Source organism: Myotis myotis, unplaced genomic scaffold, assembly GCF_014108235.1.
Source record: "Myotis myotis isolate mMyoMyo1 unplaced genomic scaffold, mMyoMyo1.p scaffold_m19_p_25, whole genome shotgun sequence".
Lineage (NCBI taxonomy): Eukaryota > Metazoa > Chordata > Mammalia > Chiroptera > Vespertilionidae > Myotis > Myotis myotis.
The window spans coordinates 117653-143523 of NW_023416330.1; the positions used below are offsets into that span (position 1 = coordinate 117653).

General features: G+C 54.7%; 1 protein-coding gene across 1 annotated transcript in view; it reads left to right on the forward strand.

Moving 5' to 3' along the window:
• PTPRN2 (protein tyrosine phosphatase receptor type N2) overlaps window positions 1-25871 on the forward strand; it is a gene marked incomplete at its 5' end in the record, with an annotated part of 104800 nt that overhangs the window by 34873 nt on the left and 44056 nt on the right. Inside the window, one exon of the mRNA XM_036356221.1 lies at window positions 24910-25057. Within this exon, the coding sequence (XP_036212114.1) occupies window positions 24910-25057 (148 nt within the window). The remainder of the gene's footprint in view (window positions 1-24909; window positions 25058-25871) is intronic.

A 25871-nucleotide genomic window follows, 5' to 3' on the forward strand; every position in this document is an offset into this window, starting at 1 on the left:
TGCACAAAGACCACAAGGGGATGCACCAAGAAAGCATAGAAAACACGGAGACAAAGGAACAGGACAGAAATGGAGGATATAGAGTTCAAAACCACACTTTTAAGGTCTCTCAAGAACTGTCTAGAAGCCGCCGATAAATTTAGTAAAGCCCTTGAAAAGACTGGTGAGACCGCCGATAAATGTAGTGAGATCTTCAAGAAATCTAATGAGACCCTCGATGTTGTGATAAAGAACCAACTAGAAATTAAGCATACACTGACTGAAATAAAGAATATTATACAGACTCCCAACAGCAGACCAGAGGAGTGCAAGAATCAAGTCAAAGATTTGAAATGCGAAGAAGCAAAAAACACCCAACCAGAAAAGCAAAATGAAAAAAGAATCCGAAAATATGAAGATAGTGCAAGGAGCCTCTGGGAGCCTCTGGGACAGCTTCAAGTGTAAATGACAGAAAACTGCCCCTATCTGGTGAAAGAAATAGACTTACAGGCTCAGGAAGCGCAGAGAACCCCAAACAAAAGGAATCCAAAGAGGACCACACCAAGACACATCATAATTAAAATGCCAAGAGCAAAAGACAAAGAGAGAATCTTAAAAGCAGCAAGAGAAAGACAGTCAGTTACCTACAAGGGAGTACCCATACGACTGTCGGCGGATTTCTCAACAGAAACTTTGCAGGCCAGAAGGGAGTGGCAAGAAATATTCGAAGTGATGAATGCCAAGAACCTACAACCAAGATTACTTTATCCAGCAAAGCTATCATTCAGAATTGAAGGTCAGATAAAGACCTTCACAGATAAGGAAAAGCTAAAGGAGTTCATCACCACCAAACCAGTATTATATGAAATGCTGAAAGGTATCCTTTAAGAAGAGGAAGAAGAAGAAAAAGGTAAAGATACAAATTATGAACAACAAATACGCATCTATCAACAAGTGAATCTAAGAATCAAGTGAATGAATAATCTGATGAACAGAATGAACTGGTGATTATAATAGAATCAGGGGCATAGAAAGGGAATGGACTGACTATTCTTGGGGGTAAAGGGGTGTGGGGGATGCGGGAAGAGACTGGACAAAAATCATGCACCTATGGATGAGGACAGTGAGTGGGGAGTGAGGGCGGAGGGTGGGGTGGGAACTGGGAGGAGGGGAGTTATAGGGGGAAAAAGAGGAACAAATGTAATAATCTGAACAATAAAGATTTAATTTAAAAAGAAAAAAGGGCACGTGAACTCCAACGGCCTCAGGCGCCGAAGCTCCAGGACGGTGACCACTGTGACCAGAAGCCGCAGTCGGCCAGCGCGCACTCCCTGAGCCGCCCCGAGGACTCGGAGGCCCCGATAAGCCTTGCCAGGCCCGCGCCATGCGGGCACGGTGCAGGGGCGCGTCCTACCTGGAAGGTTCAAGGGGACCCACAGCCAGTGGGAGTGAAGCAGACCCACAGCAGAGGGAGGAGTGGCCAAGGCATCAGAAAATGTAACCGGCACAGCGACCTTCCCGAGGGCAACACGGGAACGTTTCCTGTCGCAAAGCACAGAGTCATCATTACAGGAAGAAGTGGCGGAGGACAAGCCCATCACCCTGCAGCCCGGGGGCTGGTCCGGGAGCAGCCTTCGCCCTGTCCTGGTCACTGTGTCCACAGTAGCGACATGCATGTGCTGTGACCTCATGCCAGGAAGCCATGGAAACAATCTCAGCGAGGAGACGGCGGCCGGCGAGCCTGTGCCCGGAGGGAGAGGAGTCTGCCGGGTGACAGAGGACGCAGGACGCAGGCCCCACACAGGTGACGGGACCACTGATGAGATCAGTGACCCAGGCGATCCAGGTGGTCTTCGGGGCACCAGGTAACCAGGGCTCAGGGCGAGAGGCCGGCCAGCACTCAACTAGGGAGGGAGGGTTCCCGGGCAGCTGTGGAGAGGACGTGCGGACAAGCGGGCTGCCCTCGAGAGCCCAGCACATGGCGTGGACAGCACAGACTTGAATCCAATGAGCTTGGCTCAAAACTGGGACCTTCTGCATCCCGGACGCACCTCAACCTGCATCTCACCTCAAAGCGGCCCTGCATAGGCCTCCTCCAGCCCCCGCGGCCTCCAAGCTGCACGCGCCACCTCGCTGGCCTCCCTCTCCCACAGTTGTCCTTACAGACGCCACAAGGGTCGCCACAAAGAAATGGGGCCAGGGCTTCCCCCAAGGGAGGACGTCGCGGCCCAGGACCTGGCAGCGGGCAGGGTGAGGGCTGTCAGGGGCCCGTGGGGCTAGGCAGCCCGGGGCAGGTGGAAGGGGTGGGCTGGATCCGTGCCAGCACAGGGCCTGATGGGGAGGGGTGGTGCCCATGTTTGCAGGGACGGAGGACCTGGGCGGAGGAGTGGGAGGCTGCCAATTTCCCACCTGGTTGTGTCCTCGAGGCCTTGTCACACCTGCCCCGGGACACTCCAGGGCCTGGTGACAGGTGTATGGCAGGGGCCCCGGGCAGGCGGCTTCGCACAAATATGTGAACGTACTGTGTGTACATGCATGGGGTCCCCTCTGGGAAACCCACTGCGTCCCTCCAGAAGGTCAAGGGCCCCTGGGAACCCACCTATTCCTGGGAGGCTGGCACCCTCAGCGAATGTCAGGAGCCAGTCCCGCGTGACGGGCGCCAGGGTCAGCCGTGCAGGCAGTGACGTGGATGGAGGAGCCCAGGGCACGGCCACCTGTTGTCCCCGCGGGTCCCCTGCTGTTCAGGCTGAGCAGCCTGAGCTCAGGCTTTGGGGATGTGACGAAAAACGTTGACTTGATCCTGTCCCCCTTCGGGCAAAGCGCAGAGGACTTCACCAGGACAACGGCCTGCAGAGCCTGCCCGAAGCACCCGCGTCCACGGGGAGGGGTGTGGACCCAGCGCCACACGTGCCCTCTGCCCCTGGAACACGAGGCCTGAGCAGCCACTGGTGCCCCTGAGCGTGTGTATGTGGCGGCCGCTGTCCTCAGGAAGCCTGGGGAATGGACGTCACAACAGGGAGGGACCCCAGGCTGCGCGCCACAAAAGGGGAGCTCCCGCCGCCGCACTGACCTGGCGTGGGCGTGGCAGACCCACGGGTGGGGGGCGTGTCCCCGAGCTGGCACAGGCACCGCCGCACGTCGGTATACCTCCCCCAATGGACGCGCGGCCTCCACCACCGCGGCTCCACGCGCCTCGAGTCTCATTAGGAGCCTGTGTTCCCACGTGGCGCCTGGCCGGTCTCGCTCACAGCCCGTCTCTCCACCACACTCCTGGCCTGAGCGCACTCACCCGGACCTCCCGTGTCGGCCAGCTGCTCACCCAGGAGCCCCTCAGAGAGTGTCCTCAAGGGGAAGGTGACAGGCCACCCAGAGGCAGCCCCCCCCCCCTCGTCCTGCTCCCTCCCTGACGCAGCTCCTCTCCTGGGCGTGGGCCTCCCCTTGGGGGAGCTCTTCCTGGGCGTGAAAGGCCACAAATGCCTCGAGGGAGACATGCCGCTCGCCCGCACGTGAAGCAGGTGTGAGTCGCCTGCTGGGGTCCTCCTCCGTGGGCAGCCGTGGGCAGCCGTGGGCAGCCGGCACACGCTACGTCACGTGGGGCTCCGTGGTGGGAGTCCTGGGCTGTGTTGACTCTCAGAGCAGGAAGATGGGGCCAGGGGCCTGGGGCCAGAGTCAGGGTGACAGGGGCGGACAAGTGTGAGGACAGGGGCTGCTGCTGGCCGGGAACCTATCACTGGAGTCCGTGAGGTGGCGTGGGTGACCTCTCCGCCGCGGCCGTGGAGTGCGCGGCTAACGCCTGGGGCGTGGGTGGCTTTTCAGAGCCTCCTGGGTCTCATCCCAACCTGTCCTCCGGCTGCCATTTCCCACCTGGCCGTGTCCTCGAGGCCTTGTCACACCTGCCCCGGGACACTCTCGGGCCTGAAACCAACCCGCGCCCGCTTCTCACTGCTCGAGGCTTCTCACGCTCCAGGAAGAGCCAGTCAGCCCTACAGGACGCTGTGGGCACAGTGCCCAGTGTGTGCCTGGCGCACAGTAGGTGTTAGTCACCGATCAGCAGGCCCCGCCCTCTCCGCCTTCACCCTTGAAGGGGGCTCATCCAGCTGCCTCCAAAGTGAGTGAGTCCCAGCTCTGAATGTGGCTTCTGTTTAGAGCCCGTTTGCAGGACCTGCCCCTGCGCTGAGCGCACACACAGCAGGCTGTGCCTCGCCTTCCGGCTTCGTCTCTCAGCGTCGGCGAAGATGGAGTGCTCGCTCCCTCCGCTCGTCCTCGGGCGGCCGTCACAGCTGAGCAGGTGTCCTGGTGGGTTTAACCTTGACCAGGTCAGAAGTTACCGCCTCTGCCTGGCTCCCAGGTCACTGCCGGGTCCCTCTCACTCTGTTTACCCTTAAAGTAACCATTTTTAAGGTCAGCACTTGTGGAGACTGACTTTCTTTTTTAAAATTTTTTGTTAATCCTCAGCTGAGGATATTTTCCCATTGATTTTTAGAGAGTGGAAGGGTGGGAGGGAGGGAGACAGACAGACAGACAGACACATCCATGCGAGTGACACATCGATTGGTTGCCTCCTGCACACACTCTGTCCAGGACGGGGGATCGAACCTGCAACCCAGGCACATGCCTTGACCAGGAATCGAACCCAAGATCCTTCAGGGCGTGGGGCTGGAGCTCTAACCGCTAAGCGCCCCCAGCCCACGTGACGTCCATTTTAACAGGTGTTTTTTGTTTCCTTCACCATTTCTCCTTCATTCTTAGTTTGGGATAAAATTTATTTGTTTTTCTACCTGAAATATATCCTTTTTCAGTCAGAAAATCTACCAAGCTTGTGTCTGGAAAACTCTTTGATTGATCCTCACACTTGCATAGCCGAGGAGCCAGGATCAGATTCCCGTCGCTTTCCTCTCGTCGCTTTGAAAAGACTTTTCCTGCCTTGGGGGCCGTCGCTGCAGCCGGTCGGGGCCCTTCTGCGTCAGGCACACTGTCGCCTCAATCTGCACCTCGCTGGATTTCCGTGTGCCCGGGACGGGGCTGATTTCATTGTTCTTTTCGCCCTGGTCTTTCTGTGGCTTCTGAACTGGGAAGCCTGTCTGCCATCAGTGCCAGGAGACACCACACTGTGCGGTTCAAACGGCTCTCCCGCCCTCCCAGTTCCCTCGGGGGGAGAAGGTCGGGCACCCTCCCCGGCCTCCCAGGGGCTGTCACTTGGCCTCCTCAGTGGAGTCCGGTCCCTCAGGGACCCCCCGTGGCGTTCCCCCACTTCAAGGGCTACGTTTCCACTGTAGTCGCGCCGTTCCTTCTCTGTGAAATCGCTGCTGTGCTCTGCTCGTCATGTTGGTGATTCCCGCTCCAGCGCCCTCGGTCATTCCGATGCAGTCCCTCGCCGAGGCCCCGGACAGCCACCTCTGCGCTGTGAGCCTCCGTCCTCCGACCAGCGAGGCCCATGTGGAGTCCCTGGGGAACCCTTGCGCTGAGAGTGGGCCTGCTGAGGGTCCTGGTGTGTGGGCTCATGGCCAACTCCTGCCTCCGGCAGGCAGGCCCCGTGGCCCCTCAGGCTCAGTGACAGCCAGGCCTAACCCCTCCCCCAGGGCCTGGGCGTCTGCGGCCACGTGGCTCCCGCCGTGGTGTGCGCACCCCTCTTCTTTCAGATTCCTGAGGGGTCCCCTTAATCTTGTGAGAGGCTGGCCTGCCACCGGCCCAGTGCCTCCCAGTGTCTTGTGGGGGAGGGTCTTCAGGTGACCCCGCCTTCTACTGCCTGGGAACATATGTCCACGGCCAGTCAAACCAAGAGAGCACGGGGCCCGTGGCACGTGGTTCCCACCACCTGCCGGTCCACCTGTGGACCGGCCGCCTGCCGACCGATGTCACGTCCTGCGTGACAAACAAAGGCGTCCGAGGGGCCGCCTGTGGGCGCGGGCTCCCCGCTCACCTGTCTGTGTGCAGGCGGGCCTGACCGCCCTTCGCAGGCACCGCGTGCGTCGCTGAGCCTGCTGCGTGGGGACTGGAGCGCGGTCGGCAGGCGAGGGCAGGTGAGGGCCCTGCAGGGGGAAACCCGGGCGCACACGTTGGGCGAGGGTGACCCGGCTGTTGGCGGGCAGGCTCCGGCTGCGCGAGCTGGAGCAGGAGGGCAGAGGGTGGCACTGCACCCCCACCCCTCGCAAACGCACGGGGCGTCATTCCTGCAGTCGAGCTGAAAAAAAGATGGAAAATATCTTGGATAGTCTCTTCTCTACCTTCACCCTAATCAGTGAAAATGGCTTTTGATAGTCACCTTTCTTCTCTCCTCTACTGCGAACTCCTCATCTCAAAGCAGCTGGGTGAGGAATGTTGGCTGCGCTCTCGGTGGCTGTGGCTGACCCTGGAGCCCCACTGTCCCTTTTCTCCGCGGGGTGGCAGCTGTTCCGCGCTGACAGGAAGGCTGGGGCACAGGCTCGGCTCCAGGCTCTGCTCCCTCTTAGCGCGTTTGGCTGGTGAAGAGAAGATACATTTTTGAGTCTTGTGTGAGCTGTTCCAGTATTGGTGACGTTTCTCTCCTCCTATTCTTATCTTATTGCACATTAGGAATTAAAACCCAAAGTACTTGGCCTGGCTGGGTGCTCAGTGGGTTGGAGCATCATGCCATACACTGAAAGGCTGTGGGCTCGAGTCCTGGTCAGGGCACATCCCTGGGCTGTCGGTTTGATCCCCATCTGGGGCACGTACAGCGGCAATGGATCGCTGTTTCTCACAGCGATGTTTCTCTATCCCTCTTCCTCTCTCTAGAATCAATAAACATATCCTCGGTGAGGATTAAAAATAATAATAAATAAGAAAGAGAGAGAGAGAATGAAGGAGGGAAGGAAGGAGGGAGGGAAGAAGGGAGGGAGGGAGAGAGGGAGGGAGGGAGAAAAGGAAGGAAGGAAGGAAGGAAGGAAGGAAGGAAGGAGGGAGGGAGGGAGGGAGGGAGGGAGGGAGGGAGGGAAGGAAGGAAGGAAGGAAGGAAGGAAGGAAGGAAAGAAGGAAGGAAGGAAGGAAGGAAGGAAGGAAGGAAGGAAGGAAGGAAGGAAGGAAGGAAAGAAGGAAGGAAGGAAGGAAGGGGGAAGGAAGGAAAGAAGGGGGGAGGGAAGGAAAGAAGGAGGGAAGGAAGGAAGGAAGGAAGGAAGGAAGGAAGGAAGGAAAGAGGGAGGGAGGGAAGGAAGGAGGGAGGGAAGGAAGGAGAGCAAGAGAGAGGAGGAAGCGGGGGCCCCATGAGCGCCGTCGGAATCCCTGCCGGTACTTTCCACTGTGTGGACCTGGTGCTTCCCATCCGGCACGGGAGCGAGCTCCTGCCGCCGACTGTCTCCTGGGCACCTCACACGACTCACTGAAATTCCTTCTTCCTAAAAACATCATTGGGAAATCATAATGAGCACATCACAGGCACAGAACACAAAAGGCTGTTCTAAGAAAAGATCTGGGCTTTGTGATGGGGGAGAAGCCGTCTGCGTTGCTAGGCAACCGTTCCTCCTCTTTCCTGGGCCTGAAAGGTCCCCATGATCACCATTGTCGTCATCTCCTGGGCTTCTTCCTGTCAGTCGGGTGACAGTGCAGGTGTGGGGGTCCGAGACCGTGGCCTGGAATTGGCCGTTTGAATTTTGTAGGTGCCCTTCAGCCAGGGAGGGTGGGGGTGGCCATTGAACACAGGAATCGGCTGTGGCGAACACGTAGAGGCCGTCACTGGCGCCTGCTGGGAAGCCCGCCCCAAAGATGCAGGCACCGCGGGCACCGATGCCATCGCTGCAGCCAACCGGAGCCCCTTTCTCCATCACAGCGCTGCCTGTCCATCCCCCGGCCCGGCGCCTGGGCGCCAACAATGCTGCCGGCTCGGGGCCGGTTCCTCCTAGAATTTGTTGGGCCTGGAGACCTCTCCGGCTAGCGCCTCCGGGCCGCCTGCCAATCTCCCCCTTCACTTCCCTCCGTCCTGCCAGCTCTCGGGAAGCCCCGCTTGGTTTGCAACTGGCTTTTGTACATAAACGGAATTTCTAAGAAACTCTGGCTTCAAGTGTATTTCACATGTCAATGCACATGGTGGAGGCAACATCCACATTTTATTTCCTCACTTAATAAGGCCTGTGCAGTCACTTACAGCAGCGGTTCTCAACTTGTGGGTCGCGACCCCTTTGGCGGTCAAACGACCCTTTCACAGGGGTTGCCTAAGACCATCCTGCATATCAGATATTTACATGACGATTCATAACAGTAGCAACATTACAGTTATGAAGTAGCAACGAAAATAATGTTATGGTTTGGTCACAACATGAGGAACTGTATTTAAAGGGCCAGAAGGTTGAGAACCACCGACTTACAGTAATAACAGTTGCTGTAAAACAAATACGTGCAAATGCATCATCCCTGCTTCTGTCATTTATAAGAAGGAGGCAGAAATGGGGCGTTAGCGGGGTCACCGTCTTGATGTCTACTCCATGTCAGAGTCTCAGAAACGCTCCCTTCCTTGTACGGTCAGCGGCAGTCTCTGTGCTAAAAGTTCACAAACTCAACAATCCACGGGAATGAGGGGCTTCATTACCGCCAGGCATAGGTGTGACTTGGGTGAGGACAGGATGAGGAGAGTGTAGTCCATTCAGAATGATCAGATGGGCCTGCTGTGTGCTCAGTGGTTAGAGCGGCACCTGACCTGCCAAGGTTGCAGGCTCGACTCCCAGTCAGGGCACATACAAGGAGCAACCAATGAATGCATGAATAAGTGGAACAACAAGTCCATGTTTCTCTCTCTCTCCTTTCCTCTTTCTCTAAAATCAATTCTTAAAAATTAGAATGATTGGATTTATCTCTTCAATTTTTATGTGGTGTCTTCCGACTTTTCCACTATTTCTCATTTACCTTTGAAGGAGAACAGATCATTGGTAGAAACAAGACACCTTACCTGTAATGTCTTTTTGTTGTTAACCCTCACCCGAGGAGACTTTTCCCATTGATTAGAGAGAGTGCAAAGGGAGGGAGGAGGGAGGGAAAGAGAAAGAAACATTGATGTGAGAGAAACACATCAAGTGGTTGCCTCCCGCACACACACCAGCTGGGCTGGGGATCAAGCTTGCAACCCAGGTACGTGCCCTTGACCGAGAATCAAACCTGAGACCCTTCAGTGTGCTGGCCGGCGCTCTAACCACTTAGCCACCGGCCAGGGCATCACCTGTAATGTTTTGTCTGAGAAACAGCTAGTTTAGGAGTTTGAGATGCCTTGGGTAGATATTTTAAACTTTTAAAAGGCAAAAATTAGCCCCGACCGGTTTGGCTCAGTGGATAGAGCATCGGCCTGCGGACTAAAGGGTACCGGGTTCAATTCCGGTCAAGGGCATGTGCCTTGGTTGTGGGCACATCCCCAGTGGGGAGTGTGCAGGAGGCGGCTGATCGATGTTTCTCTCTCATCGATGTTTCTAACTCTCTATCTCTCTCCCTTCCTCTCTGTAAAAAATTAATAAAATATGTTTGAAAAAAATATATATTTTATTGACTTTTTACAGAGAGGAAGGGAGAGGGATAGAGAGTTAAACATCGATGAGAGAGAAACATCCATCAGCTGCCTCCTGTACACTCCCCGCTGGGGATGTGCCCGCAACCAAGGCACATGCCCTTGACCGGAATCGAACCTGGGACCCTTCAGTCCGCAGGCCGACGCTCTATCCACTGAGCCAAACCGGTTTCGGCAATAAAATATATTTTTTAAAAAAGGAAAAAATTAGTAGAACTAACATAAAATCTAATTAATTTTTCTTCAGACATGCGTTCATTGAAGCAGCTACGACTCACATTTAAAACCACGACATTGTCCATGGCGGTGGGTTTTTGTCTGGACCAAGTCACAGAAGGAAGCGAGATGCAGGAGGCGTGTTGTGAGGCGGTGGCCTGGCTGAGGTGGCTCTCATTAGCACACGTCCCCTTAGTAACTGTGTAATTAATTGCACGCAGCCCAGGGAAGCCGTGGAAATTGCATTCTGAGATGTATCAAAGCTGACTTATGCTTCAGACATCCATGCAATTTACCATTAATGAAGCTGAGATGGAAGCCCCGTCTATAATTATTCCTCACTATTTGAATGACAAGCAAAGAATTTTATCAGCAGACTTTTAAATGAAAGGGGATTAGCAGCTAATGTGGAAATTGTTCAACTTCTTAATGAAAATAATTCTGAAGAAAATGTTTAGTGGAAAGAGAGGTTTGATGAAAGCATTTGCCATTAAAATAGCCATTTTAATGAGTCTCCATATGACTTTGTCTACGTTTGCCAGCAGGGTGCAAATATCTCTGAAAGCAGATGAATATTTTATAGGATCTGAGCTGCTCGTGTGTCCCAGGAATGGCTCGTGCAGTATTCCCACATAGCCGGCGAAGGTGAGAGAGCCACGAGCCAAAGCTGGAAAATGTTAAATGTATAAGAATATTCTAGAAGAAATCACAGTTTGCTTATTAGCATAGGAAGCTGCCTTTCACCCTCTGAGTGCTCATGTAATGCTATAGACAGTAGATGCCGTTAAAGAAGACTTGTTAATGAAGCACTGGTATCCATTCGTCCAAAATGGTCCGTTTGCGTCAATGCTGTGGCTCCGAGTCTCACCTGCATTTCCAGTGACCCTGACCTTACCTTCACGCTCGTGTCTGACACGGGGGACACGTGGCCATGGAGCTGCCGCCCGTCCTCAAGGCGGGGCCAGGGGCACACTCTGGATTCATTCAACAGATATTTACTGGCACTTCAGGCCGGCTTTTTTGGAGCCTGAAAACACATCCCATGTTTACTTCTTCGTCCTGATTGTTCCCTGAGTTACAAGTGTGGACTGAGTCCTAGGTTGACGGCCGCTTGTGGTTAGAGCTCCGCGGCACTGTGAGCGGGAAAGGCACCATCCGGTTTCTGGCAGCTCCGAGCCTGGTCTGGGAGGAACGGCACTTCTAGGGCAGTGCATGTGTGTGCCGGGCCTGGCTGGGCGGGGGGTGCTGCTGCCACAGCCGGCCCCGCTGGGCTGAGGGTCTCCCGACGTCTGAGCCCCCACACCGGCATCCAAGCAGGTTCTATACATGGTGCAGATGTGCAATCTTCATTTCTTAGCAAGTTTGTTTTCTCAAGCCTGATATCTGGTTGGTATCAGCCCGAATGGGTCTGGTTGGTCTCGGCCCGAATGGGTCTTAGGACACTGAACCCACCAGCTCCCGCAGTGACAGAACTATTCCAGGTTAATTGGTTTGGGGTTAAGCTATTGACTAATAATTTTCTCTGGTATTTTGGGCAAATGTATCTTCCCTGAGATCCGTGCACTGGCTAAGATGACAGAGATCGAATGTCCAGACATGCTGTCCACGTGACAAGGCGCGGACGCTGTTAGCGCTGGCGGCAGGTGGTGTTTTTCTCGGTGCGGATGCAGGCTTTTGACTTTGGGTGAGCTAAGGCTGTGACTGAGACCGCGCCTTGCTGTGGCTGTCTGAGGGATGAAGAGTTGAGACAATTACAGAATATTTTACAAGCTAAATGGTTGCAGAAATTTGGAAGTATCAAGAAGAACAGGTGAGATAAGAAATGAGCTAAATCTACATTAACTAAGTGAAAATCTCCTCATTTGCTCTGTTAGCCAATCCTAGCGGCTCTACCCACTTCTCCCCTCACTCCATCCCCAGCCTCAGCCGCTGGGATCCGTGTGGATGGTCCCGGCTCATGCATCGACCCTGCCTGGAGCCAGTGACCTTTTAAAAGTATCTTGTCATCATGTGCCTCTTACCTTAAACCTCTCCATGGCCTCCCTTTGCTGTTAAAGTAAATGTTACATTAAAGGCATCCAGACCTGGGAGGGGGCACACAATAGAATATACAGACGTCATATCGTAAAGCTGTGCACCTAAAATTTATATACTGTTACTAACCAATGTTACCCCCATAAGTTAATTTTTTTAAAAAAACTTCAATACCTGGCCTGTGTAGCTCACTGGTTGGAGCATTGGCCTGAGCACTGAAGGGTCTTGAGCCTTTCTGGTCGAAGGCACCTGTCTGGGTTGCAGGTTCAACCCCTGGCCCTGGTCGGGGCCCATGCGGGAGGCAACCAATCAATGTGTCTCACATCGATGTTTCTCTCTCTGCCCTCCCTCCCTTCCACCCTCTCTCCAAAAATCATGGGGGGGAAATACCCTTGGGTGAGGATTTTAAAAAACCTCCAAATTCTCCCCAGCAGCCTGGCCGTCTCTGTTTCTGGACCGTGCAGGTCCATTCCCACCCGGGCCCTTGCCCCGCAATCCGTACCCTCTGAGTCCTTTGCCCCGTCTTTCCTGATGAGCTTGGGAGCAGTCCCTTCTCCATCTCTGTCTACATCTTCTCAAGGGTGCTGCCATCTGAAGTTGTCTTTCTAAATTATGTTTATTTGCTTATATGTGGTCTGTTCTCAGATAAAGAAATCAGCCCCAGGAACACACACAGCCCCTGATGCAAACAATATTCTTAATAAAATCAGTTGAATGAATGAATAAACGACTAAAACCAACACGTGAGCAGGAATCTAAGATAACTTGCAACTCTTTTTTATATACATATTTTTATTGATTTCAGAGAGGAAGGGAGAAGGGAGAGCGATAGAAACATCAATGATGAGAGAAAATTACTGATCGGCTGCCTTCTACACACCGCCTACTGGGGATTGAGCCTGCAACCCGCGCCTGTGCCCTTGACTGAAATCAAACCTGGGGCACTTCAGTCCACAGGCCAATGCTCTATCCACTGAGCCAAACCAGCTAGGGCGATAACTTGCGACTCTTAAGTCTTCTACAATAAGAGGAGGGATCCAGGCTTTGCTCACACTATCAAGCAAACCTCTTCTGCCGTAAATTTAAATATTAATAGTTGCAGGCTTATGGAAAATATGGTATAATTCTCTTCATTATTTTGCATTGCTTGTAAGTATTCATCTTTGTATTTTACCTATGTTCACATAACCTTCATTGTTACGATGTTCTGTAAGATAATGAGATGCGCACAGTTCACTAGAAGTCCTGAGCTCTTCAGGAATGGCCGCCCGGAGGCAGACATGCCTCTGAGCTGTCACCATCATCACTGCTGCTGAACAGCTGTTTCTCCGTCTTCCTCAGGAGACCTTTGTCTCCTGCCCTGCACACCCACTGAGCGCCACCTCAGGCTTCTGTGTAGGAAGCGCAGGTACTGAGGACAGAATTACTCACTTTTTCAAGTTATTCATCCACACGTTTCTGGAACAGAATATGGGCGTCACTGACATTTCCCCCAGGTTCCAGCTGTGAGTCTGGGCTGGAACTCTGTTCCTTCATCCTGCTCCACTGCGTGAACGGTCGGGTCCAAGCCCCTTTGCCAGGGGCTGGACCTTCTCGGACACCAGGTATCTGACGGAGAAGCCATGAGAAGTCGTGGGTGTATAAGAGAGTCTTTATTGTAGAAGCCAGTGGCCATGTGGCCATTGCCAACAAGGAGCCAGTAGACAAAACAGTCCTTCAAAGCAAAGTCCCACCAGCAGGTAGCTAGCTGCACACGCCTGGGTAACAATTGGTCTTTCCACACAGCAGCAGCCTCTGTCCCCATAGCAGCAGCCTGCTGGCCAGTAACACATCTTCCCCATAATGCAGCCCCGTGCTAGCTGGTCAGTAACAACTTTATCCGACTTAGACAAGGAGGCTGCTTTCCAAATAGTGACCTCGGTCTTTTGGGGGCTAGAAGGGCATGCTTGCCCAGTGCACAGTGCGATAGCTGTGGCCTTGCTGTGCACCTGCGTATAGCAACCCCACCTTGGACACTCTAATTAAGACTCCCACACTCAGAGGGGCCTTGTGCCTGGGGCGTACTCTGAATAGGGTCCCCACAGTCTGTAAGACTGTGCTTTCTGTCAGTCACTAGAGCGCAGGTCATGGAAAGTCACAGCTCCTCTGCACTCTGCTCGGCTGAGATGCGGGCTGGGCTGATCGCCACTGACCCAGGGACCTGCTCAGCGCTTGCCCATCAGTTTTGGCTTCTCATGACCCAGGACTCATCTAGGTAGGGCTCCCAAAACCCAAATTATAATAAATCCCACGAGCTAGGCTCCAGCCAGTAAAGTTCTACATCTTCCAGACTTAGTTTCACAACCTCCTGAGTCACCTGTACAAAGAGCCGCCCCTCTCTGTGCATCCGTCGCCATGTAGCACGTTCCCTGGGAAGCTGGAGTCACCGCCAGGGCCTGCAGCAGAGCCTTGAGAAAACGTTTTCTTTAGAGCTTCTATGTGCTTCCTCAGTCCTCCCATGTGTCGTATTTCTCAATTGCAAAAAGGGTTTTAAATAAGATAGACAGTTCCACGCCTCATCAGCACCAGCGTGGTGTGTCCCGCCCCCTCTGCCCCTCGCTTCTGCCGTGGGCATTTGCTCACTCCCTTCTCCACCGGGACAGGTGGGAGGTGGGAGGTGGGAGGTGTGAGGTGGGAGGTGGGAGGTGTGAGGTGTGAGGTATGAGGTGGGGACTTTCTCTCAAAGGCCCTAATGCTTGAAAGTCTTTGAATCCACGTGGGCTCAGTGAGCCCGTTGGCTGCTGGGATCTGTAAGGGGACCCCAGCACCATGGACTGGGGTGCCCACACCCTGTTCCCATCATTCAGAGACAGGAGGGCAGTGGGTGTGGGGCTGACCAGGGACCCTGGAAGCTGATCTCAGGTGTTGACACCAGTAGACGGTGCCCGTGACGTCTTGGGGGACGGCGTGACCTCGGGGCGGACTCGGAAGCTCTCTCCACCCCAGAAATCACCTTCGTTCGTCAGCAGCTTGCTTTCGGTTGTAGCAATTCCTCCTCTCACAACAGTGATAAACAAAGCAAACACACGGCGGGCGGCAACATGCTGGGCCGTCCCCGGTTCCACGTGGAGTGGGCGCCGACGCCGCGTGCGACACGGTCACATGTGGGCTGTGCCAGCACCAGGAGGAGACTGAGCTTGTGGGAGAGACCAGCTTCCCCGTCAGTGGGATGCGATGCGAAACGCTGCCTTGGTGTCGCTTGTTACTGTCCCGGAGGATGCGCAATGCCGTCACAAGGGACGCCTCGCGGAGGCATCTCCATAGCAGGGCACTCCTGTGACCGCCCCCCTGAACCCTGCGTTCCCGCTGCGGTCGGTGGGGGCGTTGGTGGGACTTTAGGTGCCACATTTCCTAGTGGCGGGTAAACGGCCCAGTACTGCAGTACAATCAGGCACAGGACACGGGAGGGAATTTAAGGTTCCTTCTCTTTCTAGTGAAAGGCTGAGACCCACCACGACCACCTCCCTTCCACTTGTCCTTCCCATTCGAAAGGCCCTGGACAGCTCTGTCGGCCAGCTTCACAAACACGGCCCTCCCAGTGTATGAAGCCGTGGATGACGGGGCGGTGAGAGTAGATGCTTCGCCCCAAAGTACACGGTGAAGAAGCGGCCACGTGGGGACCAGCCTTTTCGCTTCTTGCGCTCTTTCAGCAGCAGCCAGTGCCTGCCCCGCTTTGTTAGGGCTGCGCCATGAGGCGCCGGGGAGGCTTCTGACAGCGGTCACATGACCTAGCAGGAGCCGCAGCTCCCGGGTGCTCCATAGAAATCGCTCTCCTGTCCCCGGGGGCTGACAACCCGATCAGAAAGTATTTAGCCAAATCAGCACATGCGGGCGCGCCTCGTCTTAGAGCGGCAGCGACACTGTTCCCAGGCCTGGCTGCTGTGAAATGGTACTGTTCGCGCGGAGCCAGTCGCTGTCTGCCCAGGGAGACTGTTCTCTGAAAAGCCATCCAGAGGCAAAGAGTGCTTGTCACCAGCGGCTGTTCCTAGTCCTGCCCAGGTGGTCTGATCATGTGGGCGAGAGGCGGGGCACCGGAGGGAGGAAGTGCTTGGTTGGGTTAATAGCTCATAAAATAGGGCTCAGGAAAACGGACATTATCCTCAACAGGCGAAGGAAACAAAAACCTCAAAGAAACTCAAGCACCGTGGCCTGCTGGAGGAGCTGACGCCCCGCAGCCTGAGGCCCACACTGCGTGCTGGTCCCTAACTTGGAAAACCCAGATTCCAAAACCTTGGGGTTCTCCCCAGCGGCGTAATGTGCGTTGTAAGCTAAGGCCTCGCGTGTCTGTGAGCCACGGCGTCCAGGTCCTTGGCAGGAGTCAGGATTCAGGCGCAGCCCTCCCCACTCAGCATCGCAGCATCGCGGGCGCTGGTCCCCGCCGGGCTACACAAATGTGAAAACAGCGAGTTCTGCCCCCAGGATCCCCTTTCAGAACCTCGGCCTGTCCCACTGGATGCGGAGAGTGTGGAGAGCAACTCGCAAAGGTGAGAGGCAGGCTCCCTGCACCCCAAGGGCAAGCAGCAGCCGCTCCAGTTACCTGAGCTCCTCAGCTAGCGCTGAGCACCCACTCTGAGATTCGCATTCTCAGGACGTGGTGTGAGGTCACTCCTGCACCCGGCTGGCTCCTGCACCAGCACCTGGCCGGCTCCTACACCCAGCCGGCTCCTGCACCCGGCCGGCTCCTGCACCAATACCCAGCTGGCTCCTACACCAGCACCTGGCCGGCTCCTACACCCAGTCGGCTCCTGCATCAGCACCCAGTCGGCTCCTGCACCAGCACCTGGCCGGCTCCTACACCCAGTCGGCTCTTGCATCAGCACCCAGCCGGCTCCTGCACCAGCACCCAGCCGGCTCCTGCACCCAGTCGGCTCCTGCACCAGCACCCGGCCGGCTCCTGCGATACTGTTAACAGCACCTGCCATGTACAACCCAGACGTCCTTCCCCAAAGGAGGGCCATGCAGAGTGATGCCCATTGGTCTAAATGAGTCCCCAAGCACCAGGAGCTCACAGCCCATTGGGACGACGGTTCTAGAAATGTCCAGCTCCTTAACTGTGACAGCACGGTCACATCCCAGCGAGGGGCCTTCTCATGAGCAGGAGTGAGCAGGACCCTGAGACGTAGGGACAGGCCATGCCCGGCCAACTCAGGGGAGGTCCAGGCTTGGAGAGGAAGAGCGTGGGGAGAAGGCTCCTGAACGCCGCTGTCCCTGCATCAAGGCTGGCGTTCGAATGTGGCCCCACCTGCTGGGCATGTCAGGTGCTGCTTGCATCACCCAGAAAGGAGGAGGTCGGAGAGGAAACAAGGAAACAAAACCTGTGTTACTTTCCTGAATGATTCTTCCAAATTTCAAAAGATCTAAAAGCAAATTCGTTTGGATGCTCATCATGGGCATAAAGTTTTTCGCTGTGATTCCAATTACTTAAAGATTTCCAGGCTGCAGTCATTCCACAATATGGACCACATGCCCAAACCACGTGCTGAGTGAGCCCCATTCGCAAAACAAGTGACGCCCGAGAAGAGGAAGATCCTGACGCCCAAGGAGAGCGTGACTAACGTCACAGAGACAAGGTTTTAAGCAGTAAGTGTCTGGAGAGGAACCAAGACGGTGACGTACGTAAGCGCGTCTCCCACAACCACATCAACATTACAACTAAAATACAGAGCTACCATCATCCAGAACCCCACCTGAAAGCTGGCTGAATGCACGTCCCACTAGAGAAGTAAAGAAGAAAGTGCATCGAGGCTGGTAGGAGGGCTGGAGACAGGGAAGATCTTAGTGATAATTTTAAGGATCTTAGTGAGAACATAAAAGACAAGAAAAAGGACCAGTCAGAAATGGAGGATACACTAACTGAAATGAAGAATAATTTACAGGGAACCAACAGTAGAGTGGAGGATTCCAAGAATCAAATAAGCTATTTGTAATATGATGAAGCAAAAAACACCCAATCAGAAGAGCAAAAAGAAAAAAGAATCCAAAAATATGAAGATAGTGTAAGGAGCCTCTGGGACAACTTCAAGCAACATTCACCTCATGGAGGTGCCTGAAGGAGAAGAGAGAGAGAGCAAGATATCGACAACCTATTTGAAAAAATAATGACAAAACTTCCCCTACCTGATGAAAAAAGTGAACTTACAAGTCCAGGAAGCAGAGAGTCCCAAACAAGAGGAACCCAAAGAGGCAAGACACATCATAATTAAAATGCCAAGGCTTAAAGAAAAAGAGAGAATCTTAAAAGCAGCAAGAGAAAAGCAGTTAGTGACTTATAAGGAAGTTCCCAGATGACTGTCAGCTGATTTCTCAACAGAAATTTTGCAGGCCAGAAGGGAGTGGCAAGAAATATTCAAAGCGATAAACAGCAAGGACCTACAACAAAGATTACTCTACCCAGCAAAGCTCTCATTTAGAATTGAAGGTCAGAAAGAGCTTCACAGACAAGAGAAAGCTAAAGAAGAGGGTAGGTGTGGCTGGGAGAGGTCAATCAGGGAGGAGAAGAGACATATTTAATACTTTAATCAATAAAGAATAAAAATTTTATAAAAGGAAACGCTAAAGGAGTTCATTATCACCAAACCAGTATTACATGAAATGTTGAAAGGTCTTTTTTAAGAAGAGAAAGAAGGAGGAGGAGGAGAATGAGGAAGAGGTAAAGGGGGAGAAGGAGGAGGAGAAGGCAAAAAGATAAAAAATATGAACACACACACACAAAAAGAAAAAAGATATGAACAATATGGCAATAAATACATATCTATAACAATTGAATCTAAAAATCAAAATAAAGGAACAAGAAACCTAATGAACAAAACAAGGAATCTATCTATATAAAACCTAAGCAACTGGTCGACCGGTTGCTATGATGTGCAACTTAGCCAAAAAGAGAAACAGGCGATTGAGTCTATGAAAGATTGCAAGCAGGTGGGGCTGAGCTGCAGTTCACATTGGGAGGCCAGGCCATCGGCCCAAATTCCACCACTCCAGAGGCATGGCGCCCCAGCCCCCATCAACCCTTCTGGCCATATCCTCCCTCGGGCAGCTGGGACTGAGGGACAGAGGGAGGGAAAAAAGAGACCATGAACTCTGTCCCTAATGCCTGCCTCCTCCTATCAGACTGGAGCCATCCCAGGACTTACAGGATGGTATGCGAAGTGGGCAGCCTTGCCATACAGCAACCATGACTCCCTGGTCTGCCCAGGGTACCCCTCAGGCACTCACCCCACTTCTCGAAGCCTCAATCTGCACCCCTAGTGAGGCTGCGGGAGCTCTGCCCTAGGGACTCACTTCTCCATAGCTGGGTGTGACAGACCAGGAGATGCAAAGGGCAGCAGTGGAAGACAAGGGCAGAAGCTCAGCTGACCGGAAGGAGCGGGAGCGGCTCCTCCCCAGCCGCCTGCAGCTCCGCGCACTACTATATCCCTTGGGAGATGTTGGATGCCAGTTTCAGCCTGATCCTCACAGGCCACACGGAGGGACCCCACCAGTATATGAATCCATGCACCGGGCATGGAAACATGGAACTGACTGATGAATCTCAGAGGGGGTGGGGTAGGAAGAGGTTAACAAAGAACTTATATGCATACTAGAGGCCCGGTGCACAAAAATTTGTGCTTGGGGGGCGGGGGGTTCCCTCAGCCCAGCCTGTGCCCTCTCGCAGTCTAGGACCCCTCGGGGGATGACCATCTGCTGGTTTGGGCCCACTCCCCAGGGGATCGGGCCTAAGCTGGCAGTCAGACATCCCTCTGGCAGCCTGGGAGCCCTTGGGGGATGTCCACTTGCCAGCGGGGAGCAGACCTAAGCTACAGACATCCTTAGCGCTGCTGAGGCAGGAGAGGCTCCCACCACCACCACTGTACTGGCAGCCATCTGCCTGGCTTGTGACTGAGCAGAGCTCCCCCTGTGGAAGCACACTGACCACCAGGGGGCAGCTCCTGCATTGAGTGTCTTCCCTCTGGTGGTCAGTGTGTGTCATAGTGATCAGTCATTCCCAGTCGTTCTGTTAGGGTCAGTTTGCATATTACCCTGTTACTATATAAGATAGAGGCCTGGTGCATGGGTGGGGGCCGGCTGGTTTGCCCTGAAGGGTGTCCCGGATCAGGGTGGGCATCCCGCTGGGGTGCCTGGCCAGTCTGGGTGAGGGGCTAATGGCTGTTTGCAGCTGGTCACACCCCCTTCAGGGTGGGGGTCCCACTGGGGTATCTGGCCAGTCTGGGTGAAGGGCTGAGGGCCGTTTTCAGGCTGGTCACACCCCCTTCAGGGTGGGGGTCCCCACTAGGGTGCCTGGCCAGTCTGGGTGAAGGACTGAGGGCCGTTTACAGGCTGGCCACACCCCCTTTAGGGTGGGGGTCCTGCTGGGGTGCCTGGCCAGCCTGAGTGAGGGGATGATGGCTGTTTGCAGCTGGTCACACTCCCTTCAGGGTGGGGGTCCCCACTGGGGTGCCTGGCCAGTCTGGGTGAAGGGCTGAGGGCCGTTTTCAGCCTGGCCAAGCCTCCCCAGTGACAGAAGCTCCCAGCCTCTCCTTTTTTTTTTTTTTTTTTCTAGGATTTATTTACCTTCTATAATTGAAACTTTGTAGCTTGGGGCCAGGGCTTGGCTTCCTCCATCACCAGGGGCAACCCAAGTCTCCAACTCTGTGGCCACTGCTGGCTGAAAGCAGGTTTCTGGGTTTGTTTAGCTTCTATAATTGCAACATTGTTGCTTAGACTGGAGCTCAGAGCTGGGCCGCAACAGGCTAGGAACCTTGGCTTCTTCCATCACTGGAGCAAACAAACCTCCTGCTCACTTCAGCTGCATGGCTGCCGGCTGCCATCTTGGTTGGGTTAATTTGCATATTCTGCTGATTAGCCAATGGGAAGCGTAGCGGAGGTATGGTCAATTACCATGTTTGTCTATTATTAGGTAATACTAGAGTCCTGGTGCACAAAAATTTGTGCACTCGGGGGGGAGCAGGGGGGGTCCCTCAGCCCAGCCTGTGCCCTCTCGCAGTCTGGGACCCCTCAGGGGATGACCACCTGCTGGCTTAGGCCCGCTCCCCGGGAGATTGGGCCTAAGATAGCAATCAGACATCCCTCTGGCAGCCCGGCAGACCTCAGGGGATGTCCACTTGCCAGCGGGGAGCAGGCCTAAACTGCAGTCTGACATCCTTAGCGCTGCTGAGGAGGCAGGAGAGGCCACCACCACCACCGCTGTACTGGCAGCCATCAGCCTGGCTTGTGGCTGAGCAGAGCTCCTCCCATGTGAGAGCACACTGACCACCAGGGGGCAGCTCCTGCATTGAGCGTCTGCCCCCTGGTGGTCAGTGTGTGTCACAGTGACCAGTCATCCCCAGTCCTTCTGCTGTTAGGGTCAGTTTGCATATTACCCTGTTACTATATAGGATAGAGGCCTGATGCAGGGTGGGGGCCAGCTGGTTTGCCCTGAAGGGTGTCCCGGATCAGGGTGGGGGTCCCGCTTGGGTGCCTGGCCAGCCTGGATGAGGAGATGATGGCTGTTTGCAGCTGGTCACACCCCCTTCAGGGTGGGGGTCCCCACTGGGGTGCCTGGCCAGTCTGACTGAAGCGCCCAATCTCTTCTTTTTTTTCTTTTTTTTTTTATTCTGCGATTTATTTACCTTCTATGACTGTCACTGGAGCTGAGAGCCGGCTTTAGCTCTGAGGCTCGGCTCCAGCTCTGAGACCTTGGCTGCTGAAAGCAGGTATCTGGGCTTTGTTTAGCTTCTATAATTGAAACACTGTTGCAACTCCAGCTCTGAGGCCCAGCTGGCTGAAAGCAGGTTTTTGGGGTTTGTTTAGCTTCTATAATTGCAACATAGTTGCTTAGAGTGCAGCTCAGAGCTGGGTGGCGGCAGGCAGGGAACCTTGGCTTCCTCCATCACTGGAGCAAGCAAGCTTCCTGTTCGCTTCAGCTGCCTGGCTGCAGGCCACCATCTTGGTTGGCAGTTAATTAGCATATCGCCCTGATTAGCCAATGGGAAGTGTGTCGGAGGTACAGTTAATTACCATGTTTGTCTATTATTAGATAGGATATGCATTACCCATGGACACGGACAATAGGGTGGTGAAGGCCTGAGGCAGGGCGGGAACTGAGTGGAGGGGGATAATGGGGGGGAAAGAGGGACATGTGATAATCTCAACAATAAAGATTTTAAAAATCAATAAGTAAAACAGTAAATGTCTGGCCCTGGCTAGCGTGCTCAGTGGTTAGAGTGGTGGCCTATTGGACCAAGGGTTCAATTCTTGCTCAAGGGCACATACCTGGCTTGCAGTTTCAATCCCTGGCCCAGGTTGGGGCGTTGCAGGAGGCAACCAATCAATGTGTCTCTCTCACATCAGTGTTTCTCTCTCTCTCTCTTTGTCTCTCTCTCTCCCTCCTTCCCATCCACTCTCTCTAAAAAGAATCAATAAAAAAATTTCCTCAGGTCAGGGTTAACAAAAATAATAATAAATAAAATAACAGTAAGTGCCTGAGGTGGGGGGTAAGTAAGGCAGATCAGACAGGTGGTGACAGGCATGGCCTGGTCAGGCTCGAGAGGAGGCTCGCTGGCACTGACCTTGACCTTTGGACAGATTCATTAAGGAGGATCAGCATGAACAAGGTGCAGAGGGTGGGATGATTGGGGGAGGGGTCCAAATGGGGGAAGGTTTTGTTGGGGCGGAGAGTCTAGGTCATTTGGACAAAGGCCAGGGCTCATCTATGCCGGAAGCCGGTCCATCCTTGCTGCTTGACACAGTCACTGCAGGAAAGAAACATCTGCACAGCATATGTTTCAAGGGACCTGGCATATATAGCATACTGTTCTTAATATGTTTGCTCCCTTTAGCGCTGTGTGTTTTAACCAAGGTCACCTCTCCGAGAAAGGTTGTTTCCCCAGGTAGGGATTTTCCCCTGAAGTTAGGGAGGGAATAAAACCCCTTAACTAAGTGCCAGGCGGGTAATTAATCACTTTAACTATGAACAATCATGCTTAAGCTACATAATCTTTACTCCCTAGAATGGAGATAAGAAACGCCCTAACCTTTGGAATAGAGATTGATAGGATTGGAATCAGCTGGTATAAATACAGATGTTACAAGACAACAACACACAGAACCTACACAGAACCTAGACAGAACCTAGACACAGAACCTAGACACAGAACCTAGCGAGAGAACATGGCAAAAGATCCTGGACAGAAACTGGCCTCAGAACCTAGAGACAGAACCTAGAGACAGAACCTAGTGAGAGAACATGGCAAAAGATCCTGGACTGAACCTGACTACAGAAATTGGCAAGAGAACCTGACTAGAACCTGGTGACTGAACCTGGCTGGAGATCCTGGACAGAACCTGGCTGGAGAACCTAGCGAGGGAACATGGCTACAGAACCTGGCTGGAGAACCTAGCAAGAGAACATGGACACAGAACCTGGCTGGAGATCCTGACCAGAACTTCGCTGGAGATCCTGACCAGAACTTGGTTAGAGATCCTGGCTAGGCTGCTGATCAACTGAACGCTGTCTCCGTGTCATTCCTTCTTCGCCGACTCCGTCCACACCTTTGGGGACCCCTGGATCTGCTGGGGCTGGACCCCGGCACATCTAGGCACTGCGGGTGGTGCTCCTGGGTGGAACCTGAGCTGGATAGCTGGCTGCCCTGTGAGGGACCCAGGAGGGTGCTGGCAGCGCACAGTGAGCTGGCTGCGCACGGCGGGTGAAGCAGCATTTCAGACACTGAGTCGAGCCCTGCGGCCGTCCTGGCTGCTGGGGACTCTGGGAGCCCAGAAGAATCAGGTCTTGGCAGAGCAGGGGGGTCGGAGTCTCTAGTTCTGCTGGTTTTGCTTTTGTTTTTTGTTAACACCACCCGCTGTTTAATATTTTGCACGCGGGCAAGCAGCTCGGTATCTTAGATGCATCACACCCAGTGGGTTCAGCAAAGGAGGCCAATTACCGGGGAAATGACTTCTGTGCATGGAGAGCCTGTCCCTGGCTCCCGCCCTGGAGTGAGCACACGTGACTGACAAATGCCCACTAACATCTGCAGGAATGCGTGGGCCTCGGGGTCAGGGCGGGGGTCCCCCATCCCTTCTGTGCATTGTTAGCATGTGCCCCAGGGAACAACAGCTTCATGAAATGACAGCCATCTGTCTGCTCAGGTGGCAGGAGACACGCCTGCCTGCCCGCCGGCCACCGCGCATGCTGCCACGCCCCGGGGTCCCTGCCACCCCCTCACCCCTGAGGCGCTCTCTGAGCTAGCGGCCGCAGCGTGGCTCCAAGGGGACACACGAAATGGTTTCAAGCAGTGCGCCGTAGACTTCAGTGGAACAATCCTCTGTGATAAAAGCATAGTATGCAGACTGTCTGTTCGACCAGGGGCAGGGCCAGCCCGGGGAAGTGAGGGAGGCCCGGGCCGGCAGCCGGCAGCCGGCAGCCGCTAGGGACCCTACCAGTGCACGCATTTCACATCTCCTGCACTGGGCCTCTAGTCTCAAATAATATTGCAACATCGTATCTGTTTGTAGCCAGTGGTTCTCTGAGAAAAAGAAAGTGGCTTTCATTGCAAACATTTACTGAGGCACCTTCCCAGGCTGCAGTGTCCGCGGTTGGGTGAATCCTGGCTGTTTAACCTTCCACATGGTGTCCCCGTGGGACATGAGCTGTTTTGTGCAGCGGTACACGTCCCTTCACTGGCAGCATCCTCCTGTTTCCCAGCCCAGACCCTGCTCCCAAACCTCCCGACACCCCAGCCAGATATCCAGAGCCCCGCCCCCTGCGCTTCGCTCCCCTGGCAGACACGTCTGCTCCCAGCTGCCCCTCCTGACCTGCACAAGCCCGTCCCCTTCAGCTTGGCGCAGGGAGCCTCCCTGAGGCTCGAGCCCCACTCGCTTCCTCCCGGCTGGACACGGTTTCCGTCCAGTATCTGGTAGTTGACCAGACCTGTCTGCCCTGTGCCTGGCTCTCCTGGTCCTGTCCTGACAGAGAGGGACGGCGGCCTGGGCTGAGTCTGCACAGACAAACCCCTCTGACCCAGCCAAGAGTGCGAGCTCTGTGTCCGCACGTGCGCCTGGCACCTTGCCCTTCCAACTGGGCCTGGTGGGGGCCTGCGCCCTGACTGTGCACACAGGGGATGTGGGCCCCATGTCGCACGCCCTGACTCTCGTTCCCGTTGCAGGCCTACATGGAGGACCACCTGAGGAACAAGAACCGGCTGGAGAGGGAGTGGGAGGCGCTGTGCACGTACCAGGCGGAGCCCAACAGCTCGCTCGTGGCCCAGAGGGAGGAGAACGCGCCCAAGAACCGCTGCCCAGCAGTGCTGGCCTGTACGTACCGCGGGGCGCCACCGGGAAGGGTGGGACAGGCTGTGCCTCTGTCCTCACAGTCCCCCATGTCATTCTCATGGCTGGGAAGCCCCTCTCCTTCCCCAACCCCACCCCGCACCCTCTCTGCGGCAACCTGTCCCCCACTGTGAAGAGCGGTGTGGATGCCCCCCGTGAGGCTGTCCCAGCCTAAAAACGCAGAATCCGTGTCTGTCTTGGGGTCCGGGCACAGTCCTAAAACCCCAGTGGGGACAGAGGTGCCTGCTACCTGCGCTATCAGGCGGCTTTCATGGTGCCATTGGAGACTTGCTGCTACGCCCCTCAGAGCCTCTTCCTCTGCAGCTGGGAGCATGCAGTTGCCCTGGCAACCTGGCACTGTGAGGGTTGGCGGGGATGAGCATGGTGCCTGCCGTGGGTCTGGGGTGAGCAGCCGTCAGCAGGGCAGCATCCACTGTGGACTGCTACCTGGCCAGGAACCACTGCCAGTGGAAAAGCAGAAAGAAACGTCCAACCAACAGTTATTTATTAAGCACCTGCTATGTGCCAGGGACTCGTGACAGAGACACCGGTGAGCCACGTGCTCAGGACCAGATGGGGAGCAGTTGGGAACAAGCAGACCTCAGGGGCGCTCGCTGCATGTCCCCGAGGTCAGGTGCAGGCTGGGCCGGCAGGTCTTGTGGGTGTTAGCCCAGCGCCCTTCCTGGGCACCTTCCCCGTGGGACCAAGACACGGCGGCGGAGGGCAGTGCCATCCCTTCCCTGCGCTGCGCAGCCCTGCTGGGCAGGCTCAGGGCCAGCAGCAGTCCGGTCCTCAGCCA